Below are 17,530 nucleotides of genomic sequence, written 5' to 3'. Positions count from 1 at the left end.
TTCTACTTGATATAATAATATGCAAGCTAAATATATGTCCTCCAATAATACAAAAATCTGATGTAATTGGCCATAATATATCCCTGAGTAATTTTCAATATTGATCAAACAATCCATAGAACTAAATATGTGCAATATTTTTTAATATGTACCAGCACTTTATCCATACTAGCCTTTCACTGAAAGTCAATACTTCTGACCTTCGCTGCTATTTTATAAGCAACTGACAGCGGACTGGAGTGCAGGTTCATTTTCTATTAGGAAACTGCACCAGTTTGATGGGACATGCATTTTCATATGATACTTGCTATATAAATGATTAGGAACACTGACATAGAACTTGCAATGTTCTCATAATCTCACAATCACTCCTATTCTCCAGGCATGTTCACTTCACTATTTCTTTGATTTCAAGTAGACAAAGTAATTATCTCAGAAATCATTGACCTGAATACAACCTAAATATTTTTCACTTCAGTCTAATATAACTAAAATATTGCATATTTTCCAAAAGGTGCATATGCTAAGAATTCATAACCATCATTGTAATTCTAATGCCATATCTGCTGATACAATTAGTCAATAATCAAACTACTTTTATCCTTACATAAAGAACAAGTGTAAAATAAACTGTACTGCTTTCAGAGGGAACTTTTTCCCATATAGGTTGACTTAAAAAAAAACTTAGTCAGCAGATAGTATCTTCAACATTAATGTAAACACTTTCAATTTCTTTTTGATGTCATATTCCATTTAGTAAAGAATATTTGTGCTTGCTTAAACAGAGAATTTTTTAAATGCAGCTTGATTTTTATAATCCAGAATGGGTTAATAATTGTTTACTTGCTTTTTCATCCTAACAGTTCCAGGAACTGTTTAGAATACAATTTAATCATAAGCATGCCAACATTTACTGTTTAATGATTATCATTTTTTTTCATTTTACTTTCAGATTTACTTTATGAAGTAATCTGAGGATTTTGCATTTTTGTCCAAAAATTTATCTTCCTAAAATTGGAATTTTTGTGTCCAACTGTGGTTCTAGAAAATAAATACACCTAAAACACCTTTATCAATAGCTTAAATGGAAATACTTTATACTAAATAAAGCATGTATAAACTTTATGCAGTATTAGAAAGATATGACTAAAGTTTCCATAATATTTAATATATATTAAAAACTGTAAGAGTTAGAAGTATGGAGAACATGCTACAATCGCTATATAATATTTATATATCCTACTGAGATATAAAATTTTTGTAATTATTTTTTCAAACACAATTTTAAGTGTGCCATTTAAAATAAATGCAGGGATATTCAGATATATAATACTTACATGATTCTATTTACTTGGATAATACTCATTTCAGGAACATTACCATAATAATGCACAAGCACAGACATGATACAACCTATTACTAAATATAAACAGATTATACCATCTGGACAATGTGCCAGAAATGTGCCCGAAATGTAATATAGGGTAAGAATTCTGAAGTCAATATTTCACTGAAATTTTGAAAAATGTCTATGTATGTGCTTTCAGGTATTTGTGAGACGAGTATGTATAATAATTGTGGTTTTTTTAAAAAAAATATTTACCCTTGTAAGATCTTCTATTTCAGAACTGAAGTTTGTTTCACCTTCCATCATTTCTTCCTCTTCTAGTGTTCGTTCATCATCAAAATCATGCACCAGCATGTCTGCTGTTGGGTCAAATTCATGGTCATCTGATGTTGCAGACCCTCCTAGAATTTGATTAATAACCACAAATTTGATCATCTCATGTATTTAAGTATAGTATTATAGTTTAACAATTAAGGCAAGATAATACAGTACTTGAAGAAATTATAGAACAATGACAGTATACTGCAGGATCCAATCTGGGTTGATCATTAGGACCAGAGCTTTTGTCTTCCAAGCTTTTGGACTCATGCTGGAGCCCATCTTCAGGGAACCTTCGTTCCCTGAAAATGGGTTCCAGCACAAGTCTGAAAGTTCGGAAGACAAACCTCTGGTCCCAGTGACTGATCCAGATTGGATCCTGCAACATTATCCTGGGACACATATATTTGCTTTCATTTATATAGTAATTCTACTTAGGCTTTTCTCCACTGTAGTGCTATGCACTCCACCTTGATGTAGCGGAAAACTATATGGACAATTGGATATGGCATTTGCTTTCTCCCTTGTCAATCACTATCCTTATTGTCTCTATTCAAGGCAAGTTGATTCACTGCAAGACCTTTAACCTCCCTTCAAGATAACAGGTTGTGAAATTAATGGATTTTGCACATTGTGAAGCTATTCCTGGTCAATGCCAGAACAACATAGCTAAAGATCACTTAAATATGTCTCATTTGGGCTAAGGATGAGATGAAGGAAATAGCATGGGGATACGACAGAAGAAATGTTGTAAGTGTAGTTTTGTGGTGGACAATTTCAGAAGCATGTTTTAGATGAGGATATTTTAATTTTACCCACATATACAAAATTCTAGTGTACTTCCTTAAAACTTTTATTTTATATAGAAAAATAATATATAGGATAAACAAAACAATGGACAAACACATATAAGCATTTTAGTGCCTACGCTTGCAAAATGTTACTTTCTCTTAGAACAATGCACATTCAAATTTCCAGATTGGGAGGATAATGAAGATATTCTGCACAAATAGATTTCAAATCTTTATAATTTTGGGTGGATATTTATAATATTTATATAATTATGTTTTGTACTAGTTCTAGTTGTAGAAAGTAGAAATACTTTCATTTTTATTTGCAGCATCAGAACAATTCCGATGTTCACTTTCCACTAAAATCTATGTGAAATTATTTGGAAACTAACCACGTGGTAATACCTTCCAGCTGCTGATGGTTCTCTGATGTATGCTTAAAAATAGAAATTATAGCAGTCTGCACTTTCTTCAGCATTGAACTGAACTTCGGTATCAATAATGTTAGCCCTCTTTGCAAGTGCACTAATTTGCTATTAGGGAAAAATATGCTGCTACAGATATCATGTGATATAGCTTCCAGGTATGTCCCCTTGACCTTAATGACTACATCTTCAGAGACTATATAAATTGTCATTCTTCTCTCATTTTAAATGTAAATAAATTATAATTTAATTATATTTTATAATTTAATTATAATTTAATTTAATTAATTTAATTTTTTAATGTACTTTTAATTTAGATAATTTTTTAATTAATTAGTTAATAGCAGTTTGGATGAATGTGTATGAATAGGATAGACTGACTGGATAGGTTTTAGTGATGAAATGTACATTTTGAATACATTTAAATATATATATTATTATTGTATTTAAGCATTAACTAATTCTTTTTTAAGGAAGGCTGCCTACAATATTGGTTGAATGGATATGGTTGAAAGTTTGAATCCATAAATGAATGGGTTGAATGGAAGGTTCAGTCTGCCTGGCGGCCTGGAGGCAGGAGGAGTGGGGAAGTCCATCTCTGGGGTAGAAGAGGGCCGAAATATTCCAGTCCTGCTGGAGAGGCAGATATGGCGGGAGACATGGGGTAGGCTGCTTGCGGGGGGAAAGGGACACTGCTTGAAAGCAGTCCCTTTTTCCGGCCCCATGAACTCAACCCAGAGAACTGGTGACAAGCGAAATCTGGACCCTGGGCTCAGGCTGCTGCTGCTTAATGCCAGGTCTGCTGCAAATAAAGCTCTCCTCATCCAGGATTTACTCCTGAAGGAGGAGGCAGACCTGGCATGTATGACTGAGGCCTGGCTGGGACCGGAGGGAAGTGTTCCTCTTTCGGAAATGTGCCCAGCCGGGTTTCAGGTGTGGCACCAGCCACGACCACAGGGAAGGTGGGGGGGGGGAGTGGCAATTATAGCCAAGAAGACCATCAAACTGCATAGGCTCACTGCCCCTGAGATTGCGGGTTGTGAGTCCCTTCTTATGAGGTTGGACCTAGGGATACAGGTGGACTTGTTGCTCATGTACCTGCCTCCCAGCTACATGTCAACAGACCTGCCTGCGCTACTCAAGGAGGTGGCCGGGCTGGCGGTGGAGTCCCCTAGACTTGGTGAAAATTAAAGTGATTAGAAAAATAAGAAGTTGAAGGGAGCATTTTACAATTGCTAAGTGGATTTAAAATACAGAAAAATACTTTTTCAAGAAAATAGCTGATTTGTGATACAGTAGTACCTCGAGATACGAGTTTAATTCGTTCCGGACCTGGGCTCTTAAGTCGAGCAGCTCTTATCTCGAACGACTTTTCCCCATAGGAATTAATGTAAATAATTTTAATTGGTTCCAGCCCTCAAAAAACTCACAAAGTTAGTCTAAATTATGCAGAAAGACATGTTTTTAATGAAGAAATGTACATGTACATATAAATGAATAATGAAGTTTCTTTCACTTAACTTGTAAACTTTCTTAAACTTTTAAATTTACATATGTTCAACTTCTCTGCCACCCAATCCTGTAGGACAGAGGTCCCCAACCCTTTTTGCACCAGGGACCGGCTTTAAGCGATCAAGAGAGGAATGGGTGAATGAATGGACGGAGGGTGGGAAGGAAGGAAGGAAAGAGGGAAGGGACAGGAACAGAGGAAGGAAGCAAGGAAACTTATGAAAGGGGAGAGTAAGAGAGGAATGAGTGAAGGGAGGGAGGGAGGGAAGAAGGTGGGAAGGAGAAAGAAAAGAAGAAATAGAGGAAGGGAAGGTAAAAGAGAGAAAGAAAAAGAGCAAGAAAGAAAGAAAGAAAGGGGGAAGGGACAGGAACAGAGGAAGGAAGGAAGGAAACTTATGAAAGGGGAGAGTAAGAGAGGAATGAGTGAAGGGAGGGAGGGAGGGAAGAAGGTGGGAAGGAGAAAGAAAAGAAGAAATAGAGGAAGGGAAGGTAAAAGAGAGAAAGAAAAAGAGCAAGAAAGAAAGAAAGAAAGAAAGGGGGAAGGGACAGGAACAGAGGAAGGAAGGAAGGAAACTTATGAAAGGGGAGAGTAAGAGAGGAATGAGTGAAGGGAGGGAGGGAGTGAAGAAGGTGGGAAGGAGAAAGAAAAGAAGAAATAGAGGAAGGGAAGGTAAAAGAGAGAAAGAAAAAGAGCAAGAAAGAAAGCTGCAAGCACCCCCCCGAGCCCCCCAGGCCGGCTGCAACCTTTTAAAACACGCGCGCCGCTTCGCAGCTGTCTCCTGAAGCCGAACACGGAAGTTAGCGTTTGGCTTCAGGAGACAGCTCCTTGGCGCTTGTATCTCGAATTTGGGCTTGTAAGTAGAACAAAAATATCTCTCCCCTCCCAGCTCTTATCTCGAGTTGCTCTTAAGTAGAGCAGCTCTTATGTCGGGGTTCCACTGTATTAGGATCTGACAATGCCATCTTCTGGTTAAAAGAAATATCACAATAAACTATGGAAGCATGTTTATGTTAGCAGTTGAGACTGACCTTGACCAGAAGAAGATAGCTAAGAGTCTGAAAGAAATTTAAAATAGTATATAACTTACTATTGTGTTTGTTGATATATTTTGAACTGGATTGGATTGGATAGCACTGCAATATAGAGACTGTATGGATTTGAGACTCAAATAGAAAAGTTGTGAAGTTGGTGAACTGGACTAGATTGAATCATAAAAAGACTATATGGATGTGAGATTTAAATTTAAATTTTATGAAATTAAAGTGATTAGAAAAACAAGAACCTGAAGAAAATATTTTTTTAAATGTTAAGTGGATTTAAAATACATAGATTTATCTGCTTAAGAGACTAGCCTCATCACAGTGGGAATTGATAATATTATTAAAACATTGTGGAAGCATGTTTATGCTAAGATTGATCCTAAATTTTTGAAAACTGTGAATTGTGATCTTGACAATATGGAAGTAGATGATTGTGAGGAACTGGCTGGGATCTTAAAATATATCTGCGAAGATTTGAAAAAGTACTTTCTAGAAATTAGAAATTAGAAAACAGAAAAGAAGCTGGACTATAACAAACATCTAGAAACAACAGGAAATGAAAATGAAGAACAAGAAGATTTAAAAGAGGAAAAGAGACTAGGCGTTGATTGCTTACCTGAACGCCTCTTCTCGTACGGTGAGCGGGTACAGCAGTCACATGGGTTGCTCATGTCCAATCCGGTGGAACTGAGCCTAGTATTAAAAAAGCTTGCCGGATCCGCCCCTTCCCCAGAATTCGCGAATCCATAGACTAGGCTCAGTTGTGAAGCTCTGTAGTGTTCAACTCTCATTGTTAGAGGAAGAAAGATATAGAAAGGTAAAGAAGACACATACAAGGGCGGGAAGTGACTGCTGTACCCGCTCACCGTACGAGAAGAGGCGTTCAGGTAAGCAATCAACGCCTATTCTCCGTACTGAAGGAGCGGGTCCAGCAGTCACATGGGACATACCCAATAGATGGTCCCTAGGGTGGGATTAGCTTGCTATCGTGTGAGATAACGGATTGGAGTACCCTTCTGCCGAAGGCAGCGTCCGCTGAAGCGTAAGAATCAATTTTGTAGTGCCTGATGAAGGAATTTGGCGAGGCCCAAGTGGCTGCTTTGCAGACCTCCTCCAACGGGGCTTGAGTCGCCCAGGCGGCCGAGGTGGCTGCGCTCCTGGTGGAATGCGCAGTGATGTTCCTTGGAACTGAGAGGGAGGCCGACTCATAGGCCTTAGATATAGTCCCTCTGATCCAACGGCCTATTACTGTTGAAGACACTTTGGCCCCCATGACTCTGGGATGATAGGCTACAAAAAGTGCTTCTGACCTCCGAAAGGGTCCTGTGCGTTGGATATATATTCTCAGCGCTCTGGTGAGATCCAGGGTGTGCCATCTAATTGCCAAGGGATGGTCTCGTTGGAGGCAGAAGGAAGGTAGGACAATATCCTGAGATCTGTGGAACATGGAACTGACCTTGGGTAAGAAGGTAGGGTCCAGTCGCAAGACTACCTTGTCCTGATGGAATTGACAAAGGTCCTGCCTGATTGAGAGGGCAGCCAGCTCCGAAATGCGCCGGGCAGAGGTAATAGCCACCAGGAAAGCTACCTTAAAGGATAGGTACCTGAGGGATGCCGATTTTAGGGGTTCGTATGGTGCCTGCGTGAGGGAATGGAGAACCCGTGGCAAATCCCAGGATGGATACCTGTGGACCTTGGAAGGTCTGAGGTTGGCTATGCCCTTGAGGAATTCCTGAACTTCAGGGAAGGATCGGAGAGGCTGTCTGCGGGGACCCCCTAGGACAGATGAAATGGCTGCCAGATGACGCCGGAGGGTGCTGGTGGAAAGTCCTTTATGGAAGCCTTGCATAAGGAAGGAAATAATTCTGTGTATGGGGATGCACAGAGGGGAGAGACCTTCCTGTAGACACCACTGGTGAAACTTGGACCACGTGTGGTCGTAGATTCGATTGGTCGAGCCCCTCCTAGCCTTTAGAATGACCTCCACTGAATCGGGGTCATGACCACGCAGTTCTAAATCTCTCCTGATAACAGCCAGGCGGTGAGGTGGAACCACTCCGGGTCTGGATGGAAAGAGGCCCCCTGCCGCAGCATATCCCCCGAAACGGGGAGTCGCCAAGGGTCCTGGACGGACAGCTGTTGGAGATCCGCGAACCAGGGCCGGCGGGGCCAATGAGGGGCGATTAAGATTACTCGGGCCCTCTCGGTGAGGACCTTGTGAATCACGTCCGGGAGGATTGGAATTGGAGGAAATGCGTAGAGTAGGCCTGGAGGCCATGGACTCCGGAGGGCATTGATTGCTTCCGCTCCCGGGGATGGAAATCTGGAATAGAAGCGAGGGAGTTGGGCGTTCGCATTGGTCGCGAAGAGATCCAGGACTGGTAGGCCGAATCTGAGGGTGATTTGATGGAACAGGTCTTGATGGAGGTTCCACTCTCCTGGGTCTATCGTTGCTCGGGATAGCCAATCCGCCTGGACGTTGAGACTCCCCGAGATGTGATCGGCTAGGAGCGACTGGAGATGTTTTTCCGCCCAAAGGCCCAACTTGAGGGCCTCCCTCATGAGAGCCTTGGATCTCGTGCCCCCCTGTCTGCAGATATGGCTTTTTGTGGCAATGTTGTCGGTGAGAATGAGAACGTGCCGGTTGGGAATGCGAGGAGAGAAATGCTTCAGAGCCAGGGAAACGGCTCTTAACTCTAGCCAATTGATTGGCCTGGAAGCTTCCTCCGGGGACCACGTGCCCTGGGCTATCATCCCCTGGGCGTGGGCGCCCCATCCCGATAGACTGGCATCTGTGGTGATGACAAATTGATCCGGGCACCTGAACGGGGATCCTCTGTCCATGGCCGGAGACTTCCACCACTTGAAGGATCTGCGAACACTCAGTGGGATGACAATGCGTCGATTTGAGTTGCTGTGCCCCGATCTCTGAAAAGGCAACAGTAGCCACTGGAGTTCCCTAGCATGAAGGCGAGCCCAGGGAATGATGCCTATGCAAGACACCATCTTCCCCAAAAGGGAAGATAGAGTAACTATGGATACTGAAGGATTAGATAAAATGTTAGAAATTAACTCCACTATACTGAGTTTTCTCTCGGGAGAGAGAAAAACCTGGGAGGATTTTGAATCAATAATGGATCCCAGGTGAGAAATGGAAGTGGATGGTTGGAGGTGACTTTTATCAAAGTTGATGGAAAATCCATGGTCCTGAAGGACTGACATGGTGACAGAAAGGTCTGTTTTCACTCTCTCTAGGGAGTTCCCATGAATTAAAATATCATCAAGATAACATAAAATGTGGATGGGAGACGCCCGGATATAGGCCGCCAGGGACCCCAAGAGCTTTGTAAAGACCCGAGGGGCCGAGGAAAGGCCAAATGGCATCGCCCTATACTGGAAATGCCTGCCTTGAAAGGAAAAACGTAAAAATTTTCTGTGGCATTTGGCTATAGGAATGTGAAGGTAGGCCTCAGTGAGGTCTAAGGAGACCATGAAATCTCCCGAGTGAATGGCGGCCAAAATAGAAGACAAGGAGTGCATCTTAAACTTCCTATATTTGATGAATAGGTTTAGTTTCTTTAAATCCAAAATGGCTCTCCAACCTCCGGAGGACTTTGGAACCATAAATAGGATGGAGTAAAAACCTAGGCCCTTCTGACCGGAAGGGACCGGTTGAATGGCTCTGATGGACAAAAGATGAGAAATGGCCTCCTCCATACGGTTACAATCTGAGGATGACCTGGGAGAAGGGCAGGAAATAAAACGTTTAGGGGGAGGAGAAATAAATTCTAAAAGAAGGCCTGTTTGAACAGTGTCAATGACCCAAGGGTCCTTGGAGGTGAGACGCCAATTAGAGGCGAAATGAGCTAGGCGACCCCCTATGGGAATGGAGGTAAGATTACCATCTAGGTTTTTTTGAAGCCCTGTTAGAGGAAGCTCCCCTTTGGAAACGAAACCCTCTACCCCTGGAGTTCCTACCTTGGGAACGAAAGCGGGGGGAATACTGACCTGGAGATCTCTGATAGGAAGCCGTTTGATCTTGCTGGCGCCCTGGGCGACGAAAGGACTGCGTTTTGGTAACCTTTTTGGTGGTTGGACCCAAAACCTTCTTCTTGTCCGTGGTCTCCGTGAGGAGTGGATCCAGAAGATCACCGAAGAGAAGGTCGCGCTTTAAGGGGCCCTGGGATAACTGCCACTTTTGGCGAACTCCCGCTTGCCAAGGGCGAATCCATAGGAGTCTTCTTGCCGTTGTAGAGGCTGCAATAGACTTAGCAGAAAATCTAGTAGATTGCAAGGTGGCATCAGCCACGTACTGGGCAGCTGCAAAGACCTTGTTGAAGTCTTGTTGACCTCTCAAGTCATCGGGAGGAATGTGCTGTTGAAGTTGGCGAAGCCACAGCAGCATGGCTCTGGAGAAGAAGGAGGCCGCTGCAGAACTTTTAATGGCCCAGGAATCAGCGGTGAATCCTCTTTTGAGCATTTGTTCGATGCGCTTGTCCTCTGGGCGGAGGACTTCCTCCGCCTCGCCTGGCACAGCCGCTGCCGAGTGAAGAATCTTGACAGGTTCATCTGGTTTGGGAAAGGATAGAAGCTCTTCGTAGGAAGAGGAAAGTTTATACAACTTTCTGTCCTTGGTGGAGGGATTAAGGCCAGAGGCTGGAAAATCCCACTGTTTGAGTAAGGCATCTTTAAACAATTTAGGCATAGGAATTACCTCGTTATCCTCCTGTTCCTCTGTGAAGTAAGGTAAATTCTCCTCCGGGGGATCAGTGGAAGTGGAGGCTTGTTTCTCCTGGGCCGCTAATCCCGTAGAAATTCTAGCTTTGAGGAGGAGAGATTTGAATAGTTGAGAAGGAAAAATAGTAATTGGAGGAGGGACTTTTATTTGGGATTCCTCATCCTCTGATAAGCCCTGAAAAGGGTCTTCATCCTCCTCTACATCCTCATATTCATCCTGGGAGGATTCTGAATCATCCTGAATAGGAGCTCTGACCGCTGGGGAAGAACCCAAGGGGCGGGAGGAACGAGAAGGAGGAAGAGGTAAAGGAAGCTCATTGATGGTGGAGAGTTTGGCATCAATGGCTTTGGACAACACAGCAAAAATAGATTGGAACTCAGGAGGTAAACTGGAAATATCAGCAGAAATGGCAGAAGAATCCCTAAAGGCCTGGGAGGATCCTGGCTGGGGGGAATCTTCAATAATATCTGGTTCCTCTGGACCTATGCCCCATAGGTTAGGTTGGGGTCTGTCTAGGTTTGGCTCATCCAGAGATAACACAGGGACCCCAGAAGGAGGCAGACTAGAGGCCTCTGGTGGGTCTTGACTACTGATTACTTGGGCCTGCACTTTCAAACGTTTTGCTGATTTGTCATGGATTTTTTGTAGGGCTAGGTCCCTTCTCTTCTCGGCCCTGGTGACCTTGGTCGAGGGGCGGGCCCCTGGAGAAGAGGAGGAAGAGGCCTGGGGGATACTAGTAATCTCATCGCCTGTAGGCCTGGCCTCTCTGGGACCTTTAGTTGTGCCTCTCTTGGGAAAAGTAGCCATAGTCTGACAATTAACAGAAGACAAGGCTGAGCCAATAACTGAATTATAAGGAGAAGATTTCAAGGACTTCCCAAGAGGAATGGATCCTGCTTCGAGGCCTCGAAGCTGCTGAAACGTGAGGACAATCTGGGCAAACCCAGAGTTCGTGCCCCCAAATCCAGCGGGGCCAGCCTCCCTAAACTTTGTAATTAAGTAAACCAAGGCACTCTGGTTGGAGGCTTAGCCGGTGGAGAATTTAGCCTGGGACCCCCAAGGCCCGCTCCCGGATCCACGCGGTGGACTGAGGCCTACGCGGCTGGCAGAAGGCCAACACAAGAGGCCTAGATTTTAAAAAAGGGCGCGAAGGCCTTCGCGCCGAAAAGATCGCTCCGTAGAATTTCTTAAGGGAAAAGCGATCGACTAAGTCCAGGAGACTAGAAGGCGTCTCACTCCGCAGGAGGTATTTTATAAGCCCTTAAACATTTGTATACAATAAATAATCAATAATTCAATGGATAAATACTTGCACCAGGACCTCCAGGCCAAAGGATTAGAAGAATCCACAAGCGGCCGCAGGAATCGTAACCGGCAAAACCGCCGGGGGGAAACGAAACCGCAACTTCTCCCAAGGAAAAAAGCCGAGCCGCTTTTTTTTCTTTTTTTCTTTTAAACGGCTGGCGCAATTAGTGCAAGTAATTAAATAAAGACAATAAATCTTACTACTTTTTGAAGGAAAGATCGAAGGGAAGGTGTTAGAATGTTGAACGAGCTATCACAATACAACCGCAGGATATGCGAACTGAGCGAATTCTGGGGAAGGGGCGGATCCGGCAAGCTTTTTTAATACTAGGCTCAGTTCCACCGGATTGGACATGAGCAACCCATGTGACTGCTGGACCCGCTCCTTCAGTACGGAGAATTGGTGAGATAAAACATATTGATGATTACATTGGGATTTACAGTGACAAGAAAAAGGAAAAGGAAATTGAAAAAAAAGGACAGACTGATATTATATTGCGATCTGTAATGATTGCACTGGGATTTATAGTGATGAGAAAAAAACAAGAGAGGAATATTGTTACCAGAGGAAACAATTTTAAAATTGGGTAGGGGGGGTAGGGAGAAGAGATTAAGAGGAATTAAGAGCAGACCTGCACAAATAATATATTTAAAAAGGAGAAAAGGAGTTTGGGGAAAAATAAGTTATTGATATAAAAATAAAAGAAAGAAAAAGAAGAAACTAAGAAAATAGGGGTGAAGGGGAAACATCTATAAGAATGGAATAGTTGAGTGATTAAAAGAGAATGGATGATTGATGGTGGAATGTTACAGAATTTTTGTAGAACCACTCTATTATATTTAATTGTGATAATACTAATTGTGTATAAATTTTGTATAACTAATCAATATGATTATTTACTTAAAGGTTCTTCTATAGGTTAGTCTTACATTAGATTGGTACATGGTTGGTTGCATTAAATTAAATTTTGAATAAATTGAATTAAATATTGACACTGACAAAGTAGATGTGTTCAATTGCTAGAACACATAATTTGAACAATTATCATCCTCTTACATAAGAATTGCTTGATATAAGATTTGTATAATTTACAAACCTGATGTAATATTGAAAGGATTTGATGATTGTTGATGTTGATGGAATTATATAAAACTTTAATAATTAAAACTATTGCAAGGTCTTTATATAAGATTATATAGTCAATAAGTTGAATTTTTCATTGTGAGGAATTTAGAATGTTTTTAAGCAACAGATGGAATAGTAATGATAAGGATTATATTTGTTTAAATATAGAGTTTCAAGTTTCAAGTTTTATTGGATTTATATGCCCCCCTTCTCCGAAAACTCGGGGCGGCTAACAACAATCATAAACAATATACAATAATAATCCAATACTAAAAGCGAATTAAAACCCCTTAATATACAAAACCAAACATACATACATTAAATATAGAGAATGAGTCAATATAGAAAAAAAATGAGTAAGAAAGTTGGAAGAGAGATATGAAAAGAAAAAGAAATTAGAAATCTAGGGACTTTGGAAATAATAGAACTTTTTTAAAAAGAGAAAATGATGAGCAAGATATTAATTGAGGAGAGGGAGCAATGCATCTTAAAATTAAGAGGTATAAGAAATAATGAATATTTTTGGAAGTTAAGCTATAGCGGCTAATTTGGGAAAAAGTTGAAAATCAGAGGTGGTAGACCCAGGCAACAAAAATAAGAGGAAGGAGGCAGCATTAAAAAAATAGTAGATATACAGTGATCCCTCGAGCATCGCGTCATCGAACATCGCTAAACGCTATATTGCGAGTTTTCAACCCGGAAGTAAACTCCACCATCTGCGCATGCGTGCCCCTCCACGCATGCGTAGATGGTGGAGTTTCCCTGCCGGGCAGAAGCTTCCCTGGGTCTTCCCCCTCTTGCCCCAGTAAGGGAAACCCCGGGTCCGCTTCCCAGCTGAGAAGCGGAGCCGGCAACAGCGTGGGCGAGCGGGCAGCGCGCGCGCGCTTGGGGATATCCCACCTCCGCTTCCCAGCTGAGAAGCGGACCTAGGATGTCCCCAAGCGCGCGCGCGTTGCTGGGGCCGCTTCCCAGCTGAGAAACGGAGCCGGCAACAGCGTGGGCGAGCGGGCAGCGCGCGCGCGCTTGGGGATATCCCACCTCCGCTTCCCAGCTGAGAAGCGGACCTAGGATGTCCCCAAGCGCGCGCGCGTTGCTGGGGCCGTTTCCCAGCTGAGAAACGGAGCCGGCAACAGCGTGGGCGAGCGGGCAGCGCGCGCGCGCTTGGGGATATCCCACCTCCGCTTCCCAGCTGAGAAGCGGACCTAGGATGTCCCCAAGCGCGCACACGTTGCTGGGGCCGTTTCCCAGCTGAGAAACGGAGCCGGCAACAGCGTGGGCGAGCGGGCAGCGCGCGCGCGCTTGGGGATATCCCACCTCCGCTTCCCAGCTGAGAAGCGGACCTAGGATGTCCCCAAGCGCGCGCGCGTTGCTGGGGCCGTTTCACAGCTGAGAAACGGAGCCGGCAACAGCGTGGGCGAGCGGGCAGCGCGCGCGCGCGCTTGGGGATATCCCACCTCCGCTTCCCAGCTGAGAAGCGGACCTAGGATGTCCCCAAGCGTGCACGCACCCCAGGCGCGAGCAACGGGGTGGGCGGGCGAAGGGCGGGCGGCAGTGGAAGTAAAAACACCATCTGCGCATGCGCAGATGGTGTTTTTACTTCCGCGCCGCTACTTCGCGAAAACTCGATTATCGTAAGGGGTCCTGGAACGGAACCCTCGCGACAATCGAGGGATCACTGTATCTGGTAGAATATATTAAATCGATAAATACTGTATAGATAAAGAGATAAGTTTAAGTCATAGCTCCAACGTTGGAATGGAGTTAGGGTTTTCGAATTGCTAGTATGCTAACCATGAAATGGAATATGATGAGATGTACTCAGTGAGTGATAAGAGGGAGAGAGAGGGAGTAGAAAGGAAGAAGAGAGGGAAAAGAGAGAAATAGGAAAGAGGTGGAGAGGGAGGAAGAAAGGAAAGGAAAGGAAAGGAAAGAGAGAGGGAGGGGAATAGTATGAAATACAGAAGGAAAGCAGACTGGAGATAAAAGAATAAAAGGATCAAACTGAGGATATATGTTTATATTTTGGATAGAAAAATATCATTATGGATGTTTTAATATTATGGTATGTGTATGGATGTTTGCGTAATTGGTGAAAAAATAAACAACTAAACATTTCCTGCACATGTTGATCCTTCCTGTTTTATCATTTATAGACCATTTCTATTTCAATAGTGATATTTGTGGGTTGTCTCGCATGAACTGCTCATTTCATCTCATGCTGCAACATTTCAATTGAGTTAAGATCAAAGTTTTGACGTGGCAATTCTAAATTGCTAAATTTCTTCTGCTTCAGCCATTCTGTTGCAGTTTTACTTGTGTGTTTAGTATTATTGTTGTGCTATATGACCCATATTTGTTTAAGATTCAGTTTACGGATGGATACCTTGACAATCTGCAGTAGAATTTTCTAGTACAACTCAGAGTTCATTGTTCTTTCAGTAATTGAAACTGTATGAGTTGTGAGACTCAATGTGAGTTGTGAGACTGCAAACCAACTCTGAAGTATGTGCCATGTTTCAAAATCATGAAACAGTTCTTCTTTTAAAATGAAACATTTCTTTTCTCACTAATAAAGAAATTATTCAAAGTGGTTTTTTGGGGGGTTTTGGTTATTGCTATCCACAGAACATTGTCACCCCACCTTGCTTTCTTGGCATTATCTATTTTTTGAGGTCACAGAGAGCTTTTTTGATCAAAGTGTGATTCATTTCTCCAGATCTGCAGGAGGGAAGTGTTTTTAATAGGAAAGTGAACACAAGAACAAGGGGACACAATCTGAAGTTAGTTGGGGAAAAGATCAAAAGCAACATGAGAAAATATTATTTTACTGAAAGAGTAGTAGATCCTTGGAACAAACTTCCAGCAGACGTGGTTGGTAAATCCACAGTAACTGAATTTAAATATGCCTGGGATAAACATACGGTATATCCATCCTAAGATAAATTACAAAAAATAGTATAAGGGCAGACTAGATGGATCATGAGGTCTTTTTCTGCCATCAGTCTTCTATGTTTATATGTTTCCATCTGTTACATGATCCCGACTAAACAATGTCATCTGGCGGGACCCAGGGGAAGAGCCTTCTCTGTGGCGGCCCCGACCCTCTGGAACCAACTCCCCTTGGAGATTAGGATTGCCCCCACCCTCCTTGCCTTTCATAAACTCCTTAAAACTCATCTCTGCAGTCAGGCATGGGGGAATTGAGACATCTTCCCCAGGCCTATATAATTTATGTATGATATGTTTGTGTGTATGTCTTGTTTTTTAAATAAGGAGTTTTTAGATATTTTAAAATATTCGATTTGTTATTGTACATTGTTTTTATTATTGCTGTGAGCCGACCCGAGTCTAAAGAGAGGGGCGGCATATAAATCTAATTAATAATAATAATAATAATAATAATAATAATAATAATAATAAGTTAACTCCAGTGGTGGTAACTAATGTGCTTTTTTAACATGAAAGTTCATCTCAAACTCACACATAATAGATTTTTCAAGACTTGAAACATGTGACATATTATCCTAGGGTTAAACTTAACAGTGTATGGTCACAGACTCAAGGAGTCACATAGTTTGGGTTTTCTTTAAAGGTAGTGATTTAATAAAGACATGACACAATGTACTGTTTTATACTTTGTTTGTTTAACCAGAGTATATTAACAGAATTTAGACGATGCTTTTAGCATACTGTACTCCTCACAGTACTGCGGGATTACAAATAGTTCTAAATAGTTCACAAACTGTATTTGATCTAATTTTTGTCATTTATTTATAATATTCAAGCATGCACACCATTTTATTTCTTAGACACCATTATTTTGATCTCATACAATTTTCAAATCTTCCTTAAACCGTTTATTTAACATTTATTGCAAGTCATTCCTATTCTCACCCAAAAACATGGCATCATCCAAATGCAAGAAACATTTAACATTTACTGCTGCAGCCAAAACACCTCTATTATCACAAGTGTTTCTTAGATCTCCACCAATACATTAAATAACCAATAGGATTTCACACATTCTAATCTTACCTTAAAATTCTAATTTTACATTTATGTTCTAATCTTATCTTTAAAAGTTCCTGACAGTGAAAATGGAACGATTTGCCTTCAGAAGTTGTAGGTGCTCAATCACTATAAGCTTTTAAAAAGAGAATGGACAGCCTCTTGTCTCAAATCGTATAGTGTCTCCTGACTGAGCAGGAGCTTAGTTTAGAAGACCTATAAATTTCCTTCCAACTCTGTTACTCTGTTCTTTGCTCAAAGCCGAAATATTCCTGAATCATTCTCTTTATTCTCATGCCTGCTTTTCTTCCATTCTATACTATATATTCCAAAAACAATCTTTAATTCCTCATTTCTTCAAAACATTTTGAAATGTAAAGCTTATTCACTTTAGTCTACATATTCTCTGCATCAAGTCATAAAAAACCTGCCCATTTACAGATTTCTGTACTATCTGAAGTGCAAAAATATGGGCTGCACGACCTACACCTGGCATAAAGCTGAAACTGCATTTCTCTCTCATACCATTTTACCAGATTTCTGAAAGCCCCATTCCAGACATATATAATAAACTAATGTTTCTATTGAATAGGGGAAGAGTAAAAATAAAATTTCAATTAAAAATTAATAAAAATCTTTGCACACAATAACTATATAGTTACATCATAAAAATACCATATCCAGGTTTTAACATTTCTGCAACTATATCAAAACATTTGTATTATGCTTTTTTTTAATCAAAACTATGTCCTAATATTTTTATTTTGATAATCTATAGAGTAAATGTAGTATTATTTTGGCTAGCATAGAAGCTTCCTAAACTCTTTTGTGACATTATGTAAAGTAGAAAATTACATGAAAAATTTTCTGCAAGTATTTATTCTGAATAACCCCATGTTCCATTTCATAATCTATGACATT

The 17,530-nt window shown here is 41.7% G+C and overlaps 1 protein-coding gene across 3 annotated transcripts in view; it reads right to left on the bottom strand.

Annotated features, from left to right (window-relative positions):
* Positions 1 to 17,530, bottom strand: part of MIER1 (MIER1 transcriptional regulator) — a 67,124-nt gene that overhangs the window by 29,141 nt on the left and 20,453 nt on the right. For all 3 annotated transcript variants that reach the window (XM_070746120.1, XM_070746121.1, XM_070746122.1), the window contains exon 3: positions 1,604 to 1,749. In XM_070746120.1, coding sequence (XP_070602221.1) covers positions 1,604 to 1,749 — 146 coding nt within the window. The remainder of the gene's footprint in view (positions 1 to 1,603; positions 1,750 to 17,530) is intronic.

This window comes from Erythrolamprus reginae, chromosome 3 (assembly GCF_031021105.1).
Source record: "Erythrolamprus reginae isolate rEryReg1 chromosome 3, rEryReg1.hap1, whole genome shotgun sequence".
Classification (NCBI taxonomy): domain Eukaryota; kingdom Metazoa; phylum Chordata; class Lepidosauria; order Squamata; family Dipsadidae; genus Erythrolamprus; species Erythrolamprus reginae.
This window is presented reverse-complemented; position numbering and strand designations above follow the sequence as displayed.